At 40.8% G+C, this 17,923-nt stretch overlaps 1 protein-coding gene across 2 annotated transcripts; it reads left to right on the forward strand.

Annotated features, from left to right (window-relative positions):
• Positions 1–1,294: 1,294 nt before the first annotated feature.
• On the forward strand, positions 1,295–16,188 carry TUFT1 (tuftelin 1). Of its 2 annotated transcripts, XR_010086290.1 has the most exons (14): positions 1,295–1,370; positions 5,049–5,123; positions 5,444–5,551; positions 6,890–6,976; positions 7,205–7,288; positions 7,646–7,717; positions 7,800–7,913; positions 8,023–8,151; positions 8,460–8,554; positions 8,794–8,899; positions 11,440–11,523; positions 12,408–12,508; positions 12,616–13,948; positions 13,984–16,188. XR_010086290.1 is itself a non-coding variant. In XM_063439698.1 (13 exons), the coding sequence occupies exons 1-13, from the start codon at positions 1,323–1,325 to the stop codon at positions 12,680–12,682; spliced, it is 1,170 nt and encodes a 389-aa protein (XP_063295768.1). In that variant the 5' UTR covers positions 1,295–1,322; the 3' UTR covers positions 12,683–16,188. The 2 variants fall into 2 exon arrangements, 1 of the variants encoding a protein (XP_063295768.1); XM_063439698.1 differs by having other exon boundaries at positions 12,616–16,188.
• The last annotated feature ends 1,735 nt before the right edge of the window (positions 16,189–17,923 follow it).

A 17,923-nucleotide genomic window follows, 5' to 3' on the forward strand; every position in this document is an offset into this window, starting at 1 on the left:
CTGTCGGCTAGAAGAGCCCTAGCGCAGGTATGGCTGCAGAGGGAAACCCCTACGACAGCAATGGTAAAACAAAAAATTAAGGACACTTTCCTGATGGATAAGCTGACGGCGCAGGTTAGGGGGACAATGAAGAAATTTGATAAAGTTTGGTGCCCCTGGATAAATAGCACTGCAAGCGACTGAGACGGGCAGAACAGCTTGGGGCATCCAGACTTCTCTAAGGGATCTTTGATTGAGGTGGCGTATTACACCACCTCGATCTGGCCCACGGGGAGAGATATTACATACTCCTATAGGAGTTAGGGGCGAACGGGTAGCATACACCCCATAAGGCCTATTTACAGGGCACCACTCTTCGGGTACCCCCCGTCTTTGATTATATGTTGTCTGATTACTGTTTTATATACTATTAAAAACCAGGCGGGACATCCAAGCTCCTATAGAGTTATGACCTGCGTGAAAATTAGTGACGACCACGCAACTGGCGATCTCTGACTGTGGGATTTGGGAGTCCTCACTGGTTCACTCCTTTTGCTATTGTAACATGTAATGATCTCAGTATACTCACTTGTTAATTTAAAATCTTGTGTTACTATACGTGTAATGCTTGTGATGTTTTGTACTGGAATAAATAAAGAATAAAAAAAAAAATGCTAATAGAGTATTATTTTATTCAGAACAAAAAAAATGCTGGAGTGACCCTTTAAATATTTTTTCCACTCCCGCAAATTTTGGTATAAATGTGCAATTCCCTTGTGAAATGGTGACGTTTGTAAATTATTCCTCTTGTCTGTTTGTTTGTTTGTGTGTGTCTACGTGTCTCCTCATGGTCCTCAGCATGATTATACTAGAATGAAAACTTCATGGAAAGGAGAGGGAGAGAGAGAGAACAAAAACACAAACACACACAATTATACTCGGTTCCACTTCCATGATTTATATTGTAGTATAATAAATCTAAGGCAGGATCCAGCACAGAGTGGAGCAGCTCTATGTTCTATTTATGATCACACAGCAGATGGTAAGTAAGTACCTTGCTCCCCTCTTTGAGACATGCCCTCAGGAGTCAGGAATGCTGATTGGCCCCCAGCCTATACAGTGTGTGAGGGCTGCCCTGTACAGCATGCTGCTGGCCCTTTACAGTGACAATGCTACTCTCTGCATGGCAGGTAAGCTGGAGCCCTGCCCTAAAGCCAGCCAGCAGCCAATCCCAAGTGTGAAAACCTGGAGTGGGTGTGTCTCTCCTGTCTGATAGAGGCATTGGCTCCGCCCCGTGCTCAGTGTAGAAGGAGCAGCCTTGCTGTGAGTGTGTCTCTGTGAAGATGAACAGTCTGTGTACTCTGCAGCAGCTCCATCCTGAGCTGGACCCTGTAAGTATGGCAGCCCTCCCCCAACCCCTGTACTGTCTGCTCTGATACAGCAATCTGTTCAATATATACCAGCAGCACATGGCTGTGACAGGACAGGGAGAACAGCCCATCAAGCTGGGTAAGGGTTAATTAATCCCATCCTGGATTTAGTTCTGTATCTGGACTTTTTGCTTGTTGGATTTTGTGTGTGTGTGTGTTTGTGTGTATACAGTATATATGTTTTTATTTACTGATCTCCTGTAAGCAGCAGAATGGGCGTTTTCCCAATTATCTCTTCATCCTGTTATACAGCTCAGTGTCCTGTCTTTGTGTTTATGTGCTTTGTGTGTTATGTAAGTCGAGCAGGTGAGCTGGCAGGTGTTCTAAAGAATATTGATATATGACACAATATATATTTTATAATGCACTCCTAAGAGGTCTGTGTCATATTTTTATGACATTTTAGTTTTAAATCGTTAGATGTGTTCTTTCTATACATTAATAAAAATGTGATTCATTTGGATGTGGTGTGTTATGTGTTGTTGCTTTTTTTTTTATAACTGTTTTTGTGCAAAGTACTCCTATTCTTGCGAGAAGTACCTTGTGCCAGTGAGTCATCCTGTGCCAGGTTACCTTGTTTAGGTGAGGGTTGTTGATTCAATATTGATTCAAGAATGTTTTTGCCAGTGATACTGTGTGTCCTTTTATGAAGTTTGTCTCTACCAGTGGGGGGGGGTTACTGTATTTTTGTGTGTTTTGTGCCAGTGGGGGGGGTTACTGTATTTTTGTGTGTTTTGTGCCAGTGGGGGGGGGGGGGGGGGGTTACTGTATGTGTGTGTGTTTTGTGCCAGTTGGGGGGTTACTGTATTTGTGTGTGTTTTGTGCCAGTGGGGGGGTTACTGTATTTCTGTGTGTTTTGTGCCAGTGGGGGCTACTGTATTTTTGTGTGTTACTCTGTGTGGAGTATATGTAGAAACATACTGTTTCTGTGAGAGGTGGTACACTGAGAGTACTGCGATTCTGATCTTGTTCATGTCTGTCAATTCTTCATTATTCTTGGTTTTAGACACTCTGTTTAGTGAATAACCATACATCTTCCATAATACTAAAGGCAATGTTTCTAGTACAGTATATAGTCCTGTTGTATATGGGTCACAACGTACCCTTCAATTTCGAGCAGATGGTTTATAAAACAGTCTCATTACTAGGTATTATTAGGAGGGTAAATAGTTGTTGTTAGATTTCCCACTTTCCAAGACTGCAAGTTTGATTTAATTTTTTATGGGACTTAAATACTGACAGGAGTAAAAAGCGCGGGTAGTACCAAGTTACAGAATGGCTGTCACATGGGTTTTATAGTGAAATGTGTCGGTGGAAGTGATACTCGGCACTCATTATCACACTATTGTCCCAGATTTCAGTGACAGGACAGGCTTAATATAAGTAGAAATGTCACCAGACAAGTGGGAAGGGAGGAATCCATCAAAGATCCAGTTTATCCAGAGCAGCAAGCCAGTAACACCCTTTCTTACTCAAACTATTGATACACCACGCCTGCCCCACAGAGCTTATAATCCATTACTGAAACATGCTCGCCATTCGTTCCTTTCTACCTAAACGTTTTTTTATCATAAAACATTGCTGAATGATTGTCTCTCTAAATACTTATGACGAAACTATTGAGGCTTTCTTTCCTTGATTTTTTTAAAATTAGGAATGTTACCCAGTAGGGTATATTATATCTGTACTGAATATAATAATCATTTTACCATGAGAAGTATTCCAAATTTGGAGGGACAGCCCTGCATACCGAAGGAACAAGACCAGTCATTCATAAAATCTTTTGTTTTGTGTGTTACTGCAAGATGCAAAGCCATTAATGGTAATGAATATCCCTGTAGAAGGGGGGAACGACGTGTCCAAACAATAGGGCTGGTCTCAGATTTCGCCCTGGGTTAGGAATGTCTGGATTCCTGTGGGAAAAGCTGTGACGATCAATCTCTTTGTACTTAGAAGTTCTAGCTTTGTATAAAGGTGCTGTAATAATTGCAATATTGTAAGCTCACATACAGGTTTCTTCTGTTTTTTTTTGTATCAGTATATGTCCTTTTATTAGTCTGTGTTCTCTCAATTGTACAGAGCTGTAGAGTATGTTTACTATAAATGCTAAATACATTATGGTTCTTATTATCTATTCATACAGAGGCGGTTTGCTTTGTAGATTCCGGAACGTAAAAGCATTATGAGACAGCAGGCAAATGCTGATTCAAGAGATTTCTATGGCTTGATACAGTTTCACAATAATACATTGGAAGGCCTGTGCCAATTTCTCATGCAATCCTTAAATTTATTGCAGGGAGAATGTGTCCCAGAAAATCATTATTAGAAGAAATTGATTTTTAATACTAGCAACTGGATTTTCCAGTTGTACTCTAAAAAAGCCTGAAGGTGGATGTATAATGGTTTAGGTTTGGGTGTTTTATAAACACACTGCAAGCAACGTGGGTGGTTGTGACGTGATTATTTGTACAGTTTTGTTGAGCTGCTATGCGTGTGTGCTTTCCCTGGTCTTTATGCACTTGTAGTAAAAGATCCCTTGTAGAGGTTTTCTGTTCATTATTGTTGTAGTGAGTTGTTTGCAGGGTTATTCAAATGAGTGAGAATTGTCTGGAATCTTAAGTTAATTTTAAATCTCACGTCCAATGTAGCCTAACTGAAAGCATAGCTGATTTGGAGAATTTCTCCACTTTTACTATTTTGGCCTTAAGTTTGGAACATAATAATCGTGATAGTGTAACATAACTAAGTTGAGCATTATAGCTCGTTGTTTTCAGAGGTACAGCCAGTGGGTGTTGAGTGATTTACTATAGTTTTCTATTTTGATGTTTATGGCATAGAATTCACCGGTAGTTTCACACTGAAATTGGGCTGGCTCTTGGAAGAATTACTTATTAAATCAAAGTGTGGCAAAGTGGTTCATTAAATGTCTATAATATTGTATAACAGTGACCGCATTGAATTGGCAGAAGGCATTACTTTGAATGCAGTATAAGTAGGACAGCATGGTGCAATGTAAGGTGAGATAGAGGGCAAGATGTAAGTTTGAGAAAGTGAAATTAGTTTATTTTTAATTGTCACAGTCCAGGCATACTTTATGTATTGCACAAAGTGTCCTGATTGATTGAGTGCAAACATAAAAAAATGTACGCTCTCTATTGTAACTCACCGATTTTTTTTTACAGACTAGTGTATTATGTAATGACCCTATTCAACCATTACATAAACATTTATTTTGTACAGTGATTAATATGCTTGATTCTGTTAGGAAATATAAGGCCACAAACAAATGTTATGGCCTTGTTTTAATATTGTTAGATACGCATTTCAAATTATTTAATATTTTTGGAATAACTAGTACAATTATTTGTTTTTAAAATTATATTATCCACACACTGCTTTCATCTTTGTGCTTAGTGTCAGAGAGTGCCTGTACAATAAAATAAAATAGAAAAACACTAAAAGGGTGTGCTTGCATTTGTAGTGAGATGGAAATAAGAGATGTTCAAGCAAATGGCTTCCCCCAGCTGTTTGGAAACTTAACACGGACAATTTCAAGGATGGTAAATTCCTTGAAAGGGCATGTTACTGGGAAAACCTGATCTAAAGCTGCTTTATATATATATATCTTTCTTTCATTAGGAACATGTGAAAACACTGCGTCTTACCCTACGTGAAGACCATTCTCCTGAAAGGAATGACCCCACAAAGATTAAGGTGAGGTTTTTTTAAAATAATATTTAAAGCCGAATTTAAAACAGAAAGGAAAAGTCAGACGGGATAAGACCGAGGATGGTGTGTTTTCATTGCCAATCCTGGCAAACAGAGTAATATATACTTTGTAATGTCTGATGGCATTGTTGTCCCTCATGGGTCACTAGTTTAGTATGTGTAAATACAGATTGTATCATGGGTTGACAGGGTGTCAATGTTCTAGCAATGTCGTATGATATTCAGAAATGCTGCGTGTCTTTGTTTATGTTTATTTTACTATAACCTATATTGATTTGCTTTACCTTATTATTTTATTCTTTCAGCCAGTGGGACGAGCGTTGGCTCTTATCTCCTCACGTCCTCTAAGAGGTTCCCGTCCCCTAAATTCTGAACTCATTAAGTCCACAGAAGGGGATGAAGAGATTATCAAGGTATGAGGGATCTATCACACATCTACCATCTGATAAAGAAATATGAAAACTTCAAAACTCCTTAGCTGAGTTTTGTACAGCTAAAATGTTCTAGTAACTGTCAAAAATAAGTCTGTAATTTACATGAATCAAGTACTCTAGTCTAAATTGTCCTTCACTGTGCTGGAACTGCACTCTTAATTCCACAGTAAGATTATTTTTAAAAGGAAAAGGCCGGTCAAAACCGTTTGGGAAACATAAAATATTAAACAATACAAAAAGGGTAAAATAGCAATTCACCAAGAAGCACTAATGATGCCAACAGAAAAAAAGAAAATAGGGAAAACTAGAAATACAGAAATACCTTAAATTACAGAAATAATTGAAACAATGCAAATCTTATATTTAGATAAACAAAATCATAAAATAAGATAAAAACTGCAGAACAACCTCAACGTATACATTTTGCATAAAGCATGGCTCTTGAAGGGTTACTCCAACCACCATAACCACTTCTCTTGGTCACGATGTTAAGATCTGTATGTGCAATGTTTCTGCTTGAAACACCCATATACAGAGTAATCTGTGGTTTTGTGCTTGGGGCTTGTTACACCCCCGGCACACATGACGTTATGTTAATTCTGTGCAAAAATTACGTTTGTCGTCAGCGCGCACTGTGTACTAGTGACAGATGTCATCTGCTTCTACCCTTAGAGAAAGCGCTGGGAGTATGTTTCCTCCCTCCCTAATATCAGCCCTCATTGCTCGCCCCGTCTCCCTGCCTTGCTCAATGCTTGTCTGCTTTTTAAATATCCCATCCCTCACATTCCCTCCCTCACCATCTTGGCTCAGAGTACGCACTGAGGGGAGGAGATTTTCCCTGCCCTGAATTCCAGATCAGTTAAAGCTTAACTTACAGTTTTATAAGGGAAAACCTAATAACCAATGCCCAACAGGACATTCTACATAAAAATTGGTTGGTTTAACAGAGTAACTTTAGACTTTGCATCCATGACCCAATGAAGTTTTTAAAGTTTAAAATTGTTACATGAAAGACTGATCTGATGCTCCTCAAAGGACAAAAAATACCAACGACAGTATGACACTGAAAAACTGTGTGTCATGTGACAGGCTAATTAGAAAATAAATCAATCTGAAAACACTATTAGTAATGTTTCATGATAAAGCAGTTGCATTGAGTCAGTAATTATTTGGCACGCAGTAATTGGGCTGTAAGGAGTTCCAGGTTGTTTTTTTATATAGCTTTGTGTTTAACATTTTTGTAACTTCACCCTCATTTGCAATAGCAGGAGCGATTATGAGTGATTTTTTTTCTGACAATGTTATGTTCATTCCTAGATCTATCTAAAGGCAAAAGCAGAGGATAAGGCCAATCATGAGTGGAACGTCAGCCAGCTGAAGAATGAGGTGCGCCACATCCAGGAGGTGAGATCAAAGAATTGGATACGGTCAGAGGATAATGTTGTGATCCATGTACAACACCTTTAAAACCTAGCGGTGTACATGATTTATTGACCCACCAATCATTTAGTGCTGTTAAAGTGTCGTTAAATCAGGAAAGGTCAAGTATCAAATATTCCTAGTGCACTGAGATTTCAGTCCTATCCGGGCTCTGTCTGTATTCTTACGGAAGGTTTATTCTGGCTCCCTTAGGCTCGAACCTCTATCCAAAACTTGAGAAAAGACTTTGATGGTAACGCTTCAAAATTCATGCGGGACGAATGTCCACAAAACAAGGTATGCCAATCAACGAGTGGTGTCTTCAGTGTAGACATTTCACAGGACAGAAGCATACTATAATCTCACAGGGGATATAAAAATAACCGAAATCTTACAAATTGATTCCGTGTTTGTTAAAGAAGGTGGTTGTACTGTTAATTATATGGGTAGGATTGGACACAGGCATATGTCTTCAATATTAGGATTCGGGTCTTCAGTTTCCATTAGTGGCTGATATAAATCACAAAGGAGTAAACAACCAATAGCGTGTCTGCAAATATGGATACATTGTCAGATTTAAAATCCTAATATTGTTAATGCTGAGTGAGGGCACGATTGTTGATTTTTAGTGATTGCATGCTCTTGGTTGCTCAGGTGTATGAGGAAAAGCAGAATGGTGCAGAGCATTACAGAGACTCATGGAGAAGTACAGTGGCAGGCGGCCAGGTAAGACTTCACTATATAATTGTTCTTGTACAGCTTGTTTGCAGCGTGTTTCCCGGCAGACTATAACTGTTTAATTCTGCAGGAAGAAGAATTAGAAATAGACAATGGGAAAAGCCTTCGGGAGACTGCACAGAGGTTATATACAAAGCTTCAAGAAGCAGAGAAGAAACAGCAAGCTGAACGAAGGATGTACGAGGTCTGTAACTGGACGAATTCCTCATTAATCCTATTCTGTATTTAGCTTTCCCTATTTGTACCAGCATGCAATCCTTTAACAAACTGTTTTTCTACCTCATATCCACCAGGACAAGCTTAGCAAATGTCAGCAAGAAGCTGAGCAGAGCACCAGAGCTCGCAGAGAGGCAGAGCAGAATTCTACTGAACATCAGAGGGAAGTGGAGGAGCTTCGCAGGCTGATGACCAGTATGGAAAATGTAAGTCCTGAAAAATTATGCTGGAATAGGAGCAATGATCCATGATTTAATCTACACATTCATAGAACATGCTAGAACAGCTGCCTGGAGGTGCTGAGAGTTATAATAAAACATTTTGTAACTCAACACAAGTGTTCTTCTCACATTCGTATTGAGGAGCAGTGTGATTGTACAGGCTTTATCTGCTGTCAGTCTGGTGATACTATGATCAAGGCAATGGAGGGAATAACAGAAAAAGTGGTAGCATTAGTAGTGGTGGGAGGCAGCTTTAAGCTCTTACTGATTATCCAGTTAATACTTTTTTGCAGGAACACCAAGGTCTGCGGAGGAAACTGAAGGAGAATGAGGAGGAGCTAGATCGCATGAAGACTCAAAAAATGCAAGACGGTCCTCTTCAGACTAGGTGAGATGAGGGGTCAGATAGGGGATACTATAATAAGGGCAAGGATTGGAAGTGTCCTTCACCACATTAGGTCTATGGTTAAACACAATATTGGAGTCTCTCATATGACAATTGTTTTTTAATGACTTTAATGCCAGAGAGCTTTAGCTAATGATCCAGAGTTATCTGTTTATTATATTAAATGTGTCTACCCCTGTGAATATACATTAATCTATATGTATCCATAATCATTATTGCAGGTGTGAAGAACTGGAGAAGACCGTATCGGGGCTGAAGGAGAAAATTCACCACTTAGATGACATGTTAAAGAGTCAACAACGCAAAGTCCGTCAAATGATCGAGCAGGTAAGTGCAAAGAATTGTAGGTGATAGCCTGAACTAACAAGGCCTTTTATGCACTGGCTTTAAATAGTTTAATGATGGCCGTAAGTAGATTGTTAATTTAGCAGATGGTGAATTCTGTTTTTTATTAAAATAGCAGAAGTTCAAGTGGAGTTAGAGGGGCAGGTGGGAATAGTTTATAATGTGGCTGTGTTCTCACCAGGTTATATCTTAAAGAAGTACTCAATTTAATTTTTTTATTTAACAGTTTAATAGATATACCCCCAATGAAAACATGCACTCTTTTTTCTGCATTTTGTTTATTTTTGGGATTTATCTTACCAAATGTTTGGTCTGCAGCCTTTGCAAGCCCTCCTCTTTTCCCCAGCCCAGACTAAATGGAGGATTCTCATTTAATTAAAAAAAACCTCTGTTCTGGAGCCATGAGTGTGTATGTGCATGTTTGGCTTTCAATAGCTTTCAGAAGTGCTTTGTCTGTGGAGTGTTCCTTCAATCTACTTTATAAAAGTATAAAGATCTAAAATGTTCTGCATTAGATTGGTGATTCAGTTACTATTTTATTTACACTAAAAATAATAAACATGCGGGGCCTGACCGCCATGCTGGCAGGTCGCGAGCAACAACAGCTCCTGAAATATTTTAAACTATTTCGTTTAAAAACGGGACTCTTGGCCCAGCCAGAGGACCAAAAGCGTGCACCAACCCAAGAGGAAGCACCAGAACCGAGGTGAGGCTTGCGACCATGTTCGTTTTAGTCCCTCGGAGAGACAACCGTCGTCCTCAACGGATGTGGCCTACTCAGGCGGTGAGTGGGGCGGACGGCCGCTGCCCCACTATCCTGCCCGACGGTGTCCAGACGGACCTCCTCAGAAGACCGAACCGGGCCCCCCCCCTGCGGGCCGGTGGGGGTGATCCCGGCCCACACCCTGCTGCACACATCACAACAGAGGTCTCAAGGCCCCAACTCACTGCCACGACGCAGCCCAAGCCACATCTAAAATGGCGGCAACTACAAACCGGGCAGAGCGCACGGGGGAGACTGCTGCCTCCTGCTCCCTGGGGAATGCAACTCACACGAACCCGGGGCAGCCCCCATGAACCAAGTGATGACAGCCGGATCATGACAGACAGCAGGTGCCAAGACCCTCGCACTAACACATGGCAAGGAGGTCGGAAAAGCGGCAAACAAGCATAAGCAGCATAGTACCAGCTCACCAGACCCAGCAACCCACCCCTCGATCTGGTCCAGACAGATGGCATGCGCCCACATCGCCCAATCTCACAGCACCCTCACAGTAACACCTACCAGTGGAACTACAGCGGCTAGAGGACACAGAATCACCACACATGCTTCAATCACTGCATGTTGATATATGCACACGAGCATGCTAACATCGTTTCACCTAGGGACTGTGCCTGCCTGGATTACTCTGTCAGCTACTTGCCCAGCTGGACAATTACCACACAGCTCACGCAGAAAGATGCAGGGGTGAGGAGACCAACGCTTACGAGCAACGGATAGACACAGAGCGATGACCCAGCGGACAATTAATCTTAAACATTCAGCGTAAATAATAGCATCTCTCCAGCAAAATCTGCATGCCTTTACTTTCCATGACCTGCTGTCACTCTTCTCATATATAACGCTGTCTGTCCCCGACATAGGCTCAGTCTTACTGCAGCACCATTCTACACTTAACTGTTTAATGCTACATAGGACTCTCGAAAGCTCTCTCTATCTCACACACTGAACATGGGCTAACGAGATAAGCTACATATACAACCACATAGCGACTACATAAGCGACTACAAAAACGAATCCACTAGCATGCAACTCAGCATGTAGACGCAAATATAAATACTAGACCACTGTTTTCTTCTTATGTGCAACGCTGGGGCCCAACGCAGATATAATCGTTTGTCAAATAGATTACTAACGTATACACAAAATTGCCTAGATTAGCATGTTCAACAAAAACAAAATTTGTGCAAGTTTCTCATGCCACTGTTTAACTCATATGTAACTTTATGTAAATGAACGCTGTTGTGGCGTATGACAATGCCCTGTAATCACCTGCACAACAAAAATAAAGAATTAAAAAAAAAATAATAAACATGCATTACGTATAATCTTTAATTCTGTAATGAATATATATATATATTAGTACTCTTTTTAGTGAATCTTTTCTTGTTTGAGTCGTTTCATTGTTTGGAGTGCTATTTTTTTTAGCTCACATTGATCAGAAGCACCAGTTATTATTTGCTTGTCTTTTTGTCCAATGCTATGTGCTTCTGACAAGGGCTAGAGTTGGCCATCTCCATAGAGCAAGGCTCTATGGAGGTAAGCCAGGTAATTCACTACAGATAGGTATCGGATTACAGGTATGCATTACAAAATATTACACACAAACTATACTAGATCTAATCACTTATTTTACAAACGGTTTTTTTGTAAGAGTCTGGGCAGCAGCATAAATCTATATCTCAGAAGGATGTTGTTGTTTTTTTTGTCTCTCAATCACAACTTTTGAACTATTTCTTAGCTTCAAAACTCCAGGACCGCAATGCAAGAGAAGGACATTCTAATTCAGGAGCTACGGGAAAAAGTCTCATGGCTTCAAGCAGAGGTGAGATTTTTTGCTCATTTGTGTGAGACGTGTATAAGGCTGTCGTTTAAAATTTTTGTTTTTTTAAATCCTGTGTTGAATTACAGTCTACATTTACATAAAGTAGCTTTGAATTTGCTGAATATGCTCATTTGTTAAAATGTGGTTGTCCTGGAAGAATTGAACGGTTTGGGGGAAATATGTACTTCGTAAACAAGCGAAAAGGTATATGTTATTTCTTGTTGTTGAAATGACTCCACCCCAGCATTCAAAATGACTCATAACCAGGCGTTTAGTCTGACATTTAAATTAGGAGTCAGTCCTATTGTGGTCGGTCCAACAGTGTCTTGTTTTAGAGATGACATCACCTAGCATGGATAAGGAATGTGGCAACATAACACTGTAGTGCTGAAAAGGGAATAGCACAATTAAGCCAAATTAGCTGAGCTGGAAAAGTAGCTTTGATTGGTTGGTTTTTTTTGGGGGGGGGGCTTTGCCATAATTGTCTGGTCACTTTCCCCCAATTCTCAGTTTAAACTGCATTGTATTTATTTTAATTTGTGGAATCTTAATTTAATCCTCTTACTGCACTTATTACTTACATACATATATTACCTTAGCACCATCAACCTTGTTTTGACTAAAACAGTATTGTGATACTCCTTTTGTTTAAAATAGATCACTGATCAAATCCTCTTTGGTGGTAGAGCACATTCAAGCAAAAAATAATTTTGTCGATACACAATCAGGAGCTACGACATTCTTATAGTTAATTTGTAGAAACAGGTAGAATATTCCCAACAGTTGGGGCATAACTTTTTTGCATTTGACACGCTGTACGCAAGCTTTCGTTACAATTATATAATCAACATTGTTGTGATGCTGAGTCTTCTCCACATTTTTAGAACCTTGAGCTTCAAGATAAACTGGAACATTTTGTATCTGCACAACCCGGGCACACCTCGTACCATCCTAGAAGTCACCCACGGCCTAATCTCCAGAATGTGTGAGTAACTGGGGTAGAATGTTTGGATGTTTTACTATTTTTCTGTAATTTCAGCAAGTTCCATCTACTAAGAGTGGTGTTTCAACTGTATTTTTTCTTTTCCTTAGCAAAAAAGTGTACTTACCACCGGGATCTGGAAGACCCTTTCCACTCATTAAGTTGGTGGAGACATGAATTGGAGGCTGCCACCATGTGGACCGTAATATCTGCATCTTCCTCTTGTTTTTTTTGTGGCACTTTAGGTGGGATCACAAATAGTGAGCTACATCATATTTAAACCTTGCCTTTTTAATGACTACCCCCCCCCCCAACAGAGAATGCAACCTTTATATGTGACCGTCCAGTACCTTAGAGGTTTTAAAAACTGCATTGATGGCTCTAGGATACAAATGGCTCTAGGATATTTCTTGTTGTGGAGTACATGACACAATGAGTTCCATGGATCGTTACCTATTCCAGACTCTCCAAGATATTTATTTGTGACACCTAAAACATGGATTGAAAGATTCCATCCAGCGAGCAACATCTTGTACGCCTACATGATAAGGTGTTTGATTTGTTGTTTCAAATTAACTTTGTTCCAGAATCCAGCAGTGATCTGGCATGCTACGTGTTTTGTACCATGCTGCGAATTTCATCCACATACAGCAGTGAAAGAGCAAGTGCCTTTTATTCCAACATTTGTGCTTACAAACCAAAGATCTCCCAAGGAAGAGAAGTGAGCTGTAGGACACCCCACAGATACCAGCATGCATGCCCAAATGTGAGACTACATTTGCAGTTGTCTTTCCTAATTTTGGAGTTCTATTAATTTGACCGTTCGCTATATATCGTGTATTCTTTACATGTAGAGTCTAGTTTTACTTCTGTCTAGCAAGGGAGGGATTATCAAAATTATGTGATGCGTGGCTCTATCCTGAGCTACAGTGTTGCTAGTTTAATCTCATATGCTCTTAATACTTGTATTGTTACTGTTGCTCCTGGATGTCTTTGCATGTGCTGTTAAAATGTAAACTGTTTCCTCTGCCCCCTCCATTTCATTCCTTACCCTGGCATTTAACTGTACCTTTCCCACAACCCATAGCTGTTAACTCTATTCTGTCTCTCCATGAACTGCCCACCCTGACCTCCAGGTGCAGATTAAAAGTTACTGTATTTGCTCGATTGTAAGACGACCCTGATAATAAGGACAACTCCTCCCCCTCCCCCCAACATTTTTTGGGGTGGGATCTTGTTAAAAGAAAAGGCCTGAATATAAGACTACCCTATGGGGAAAAAATCATTATACACAAGCTCACACTGACACACAGCTAAGCTCACTATACACAAGTTTACACTGACACACACAGACAAGCTCACTATACACAGGCTCACACTGACACACTTAAGCTCACTATACACAGGCTAACACTGACACACAGCCAAGCTCACTATACACAAGTTCACACTGACACACTTAAGCTCACTATACACAGGCTAACACTGACACACACTCAAGCTCACTATACACAAGCTTATGCTGACAAACACAGACAAGCTCACTATACACAAGCTTACGCTGACACACACAGACAAGCTCACTATACACAAGCTTACGCTGACACACACAGACAAGCTCACTATACAAAATCTTACGCTGACACACACAGACAAGCTCACTATACAAAATCTTACGCTGACACACACAGACAAGCTCACTATACACAAGCTTACGCTTTCACACACAGACAAGTTCACTATACACAAGCTTACGCTGACACACACAGACAAGTTCACTATACACAGGCTGACACTGACACACAGACAAGCTCACTGGCACTCACTGCAAGTTGTTTAGAGAATAATCCTCAGCTTGGCATTGACCAGACTATTGTGTCAGAATAGAGACTGCAGCTGGCTTCCAAAGTGTTCCACTGAAAGGCTTATTGGGAGAGATCCTCTAGGCCAGTGATGGCTACCCTTGACACCATAAATTGTTTCTGGACTAAATTTCCCATGATGCTCAGCTAGCTTTTAGACTCTAAAAGCTAGCTGAGCATCATGGGAAATGTAGTCCAGAAACAATTTATGGTGTCAAGGTTAGCCATCACTGCTCTAGGCTGAATCAATGCGTTGATAGTACCCATGGACAGGCCTTCAGTGTTGTGAGGAACTCCATGTCTACAGGTGGCATCTGAGCTTGAGATAAAGCTAGAGAATTCTCATATGTATCATAAGCCGTCTTAGCACTGACATTTTCTCTTGCTGAACTATGCTCCTGATTTCCTGAAATAGAAGATATCTCTAGGGTACCTTCCATAGCAGCTGTTTCACTAGACTCCACCACTAGCAGGTAGGAGCTGTTTGTCTCCCTGCTAAAGGATCAACAAATCTTTCCACCATCTCATAAATAATATAATTTATTAATAATAAAATATATAAATTTGTGTGCTGGGGAATGCACTGGCCTCCGAGCCATACCTGATGTGCGGTGTTTTAACTGTGTATTTTGCTGGAGAGCAGTCACGACTACGGGAACGCTGTCTCTCAGTGATAACTCTACATGTGTGGCCTATGTACTGACAACCTGCGTCCTGTGTTTGTAAAATTCAAGTTGGAGTTTGTTCCCAAGCTGTTCGCTTACAGGTGCCCCGGCACAATTCAGTGCATGCTCTTTGTAATAACAATGATCCTCCAGTGATCTACTAGGCATAGACACATCATTAGAGTAGTCATGCATTTTCAAAGCGCCACGCAGAGACATTGCCACCTGTCTCTCATAAGGATCGGAGAATTCTGAAACTGAGCTGTTTCTAACTAGGTCTGATTAAAAGATTCTAAAACAAGGTAGTTTTTTTCAGAAGTCTTTTTCACAATGTTATAATCGAGCAAATACAAACTAAATGGAGTCAAATATAAATGTAACGTTAGGTGCAGTCATACCGGTATAAGTGCCTATTTGGATAAAATAGTTTTTTCTCCACAAATCTCTGCTACAAATGGCACTAAAATTAAGCCAGGGATTTCCTTATAGAGCTTCTGTTGAGAATTGTGACCGTTTTTTCTCTGTAAATATTTCTAGTGATGCTACATCATTCTGTCCAAACAGCGTAGTCCAAAGCAGCTTGCATTATTCCAGAAGCAGAAAATGGCTCTAAAAACAGCCAATATATACAACACAGTAAAATAATTTTAATATTTGGCTGACTAATGAATGTGATACAAACATGGTTATAAAGAGTAATTTGGATGAAATCCAAAATTTGGATTTGATGTTCTCACGATAAAGTGCTAATGATTTTAACCAAACTGCTTTCTCTGTGCCTTACAGATGGTGTGTAGCTAGCACACTGTGATTACCAAATTGTGCATGTCCTTCTATACTTCTGCACTGTGGCACAATATTGTGGGTCAATGCCCACTGCATTTTTAGTAGAGAATAAAACAAATCATCCTTGGATGAATGATGCTGATCTTACAAATTGGGGATATTTGAAGAAAAACGTAGAAGGTGCCTCATTGTCATGTTAGCCCCTGCATCTTCCTGTGAATTAAAGCACTCTGCAAGGCCCTGTGTCCCAGGTCGTCCTATACCAAATGTGACTGCTTACCTATTGTCTTAATCACTGTCTGGACAGAGACCTGTAATACTGTAATATACTTACATTTGTAGATAGTAATAAATTATGCTATTTAACCAATTCCATGTGTGGTCTGACAAGTGTATACAATGGGATTAACTGAACTTTATCTGGCCTAACATCAAAATGGGAATACATATGTTTTGCATTGTGGTATGTCTGTTCCTTGGTTATACAAGGATGGCTGTGTCTTGTTTCCCCCGTTGTATATGTGCAGGTGTCTGAATTTGGTATTGTTTATGTATGACTCTGCCGGAGTTTAGGTGTTTTAGTGTATGTGTGTGCACTATTAATTATTTTTATTTTTGCAGTGCATAATATTACAAACCAGCTTGAGGTACCCCAACGGCAATCCTCAGGCATATTATCACACTTTACATTTGGGGTATTCGCGTACACATGCACAATTTTACTTTTATACAAGCTATCTTTAGGCATTATCGAGTGCCTATTGCTTAATAGGTATTAGGAATAGATTGGAAAATGAGTAAAACAGACTATGATCAGTTATGTTAAACATTCGAGCTTGGAGAAATAGAAGTGGGTCAATGCATGCTGCTTGTAATAAGCTGGGTAGCTGCAATAACTGTGGGAGATAAATTCACCCCATAGACCCCGATAGTTAATCATGATCGAGGTGGGCTCATCAATGAAATGTAGATCACGATTATGCAATACACATTGTAGCGGACTCCAGGTAACCCGACCGGTTACCTCCGCTATGGCCTTCCTTCTGCCGCTCTGCAGTCTTAGAATTAAGAATTAAGAGACCCATCCTCTCTCCCCCCCCAGTAACTGGACAAGACCTAGTTCTGAAGGTACAACACGATTTTATTGTGCCACACTCTGCTTTTATGCATAACCCCATGCAAGGGGTTTCTGACACACAAACATACAGGGTCACATCCCAGGCTTCTCCCCCTCCCTGGGGTCCCAGCATGGGAAAGGGACTTTGTTCTCTTTGTCCTCAAAACCTACCACCCAAACACAGGGTTTCCCACACCAGACGACAGGGGGGGGTTGGTCTTCTTCCAAGGAGCCTCTGTGCCTGGGAGCCAAAGCACAGGAAAAGGAATTGTCCCTTTGTCTCCCAGGCACAGAAAAGCCCGCCAAACTAGCCAGTGCTCCAAAAGTGCCCATACCAACCTCACAATGGCTCCTGTCGCAAACCATCTCAGTTCGCGGGATCCCTGTGTGGAAACCAGGCAAGGGAGGCGTCTCCTTTCAGGATGTGAACACTCCCCCTGGATGCCATTTATCTATTTGAAAGGGCGGCCACCCAGGGGAGTACTCATTAATTACTTCCCTTGCAGTTTCACACTTATGTTGCAAATGCGAACGTTCTAATTGATTGAGGTGAACATTCTAATGGGGCACCAGGGAGGTCCTCGTTCGGGAAGCGATCCATGAGGGCTCCCCCTGGATGGCATTTGTCTATACAAAATGATGGCCACCCAGCGGGAAGCACGCTCCAATGGCTTCCCTTGCAGTTTTGGCACTAGGTCAAGGTGAGAACGTTCTAATTGACGTTCTAAGTAGGGTTCTAAAAGGGCTTTTGTGGTGGTCCCCCTTCGGGAGACAGATGAGCTCCTCTCACATGAATACTCCTGAATGGGGAGCAGGGTACAATAGGCAAAATACAGGGAGGACACACATATTACAAGCGGGAAACATACAAACAGACCGTGGGTCTGCCACACACATAATGAGTAGAATTGGATCATTGGGACATATATGCAAAGTGTCTTCTTGAATTTCAGCTTAGCCGATGCCCTCTATGGGCTTAGCGTGGTCC

Source organism: Pelobates fuscus, chromosome 13, assembly GCF_036172605.1.
Source record: "Pelobates fuscus isolate aPelFus1 chromosome 13, aPelFus1.pri, whole genome shotgun sequence".
Classification (NCBI taxonomy): domain Eukaryota; kingdom Metazoa; phylum Chordata; class Amphibia; order Anura; family Pelobatidae; genus Pelobates; species Pelobates fuscus.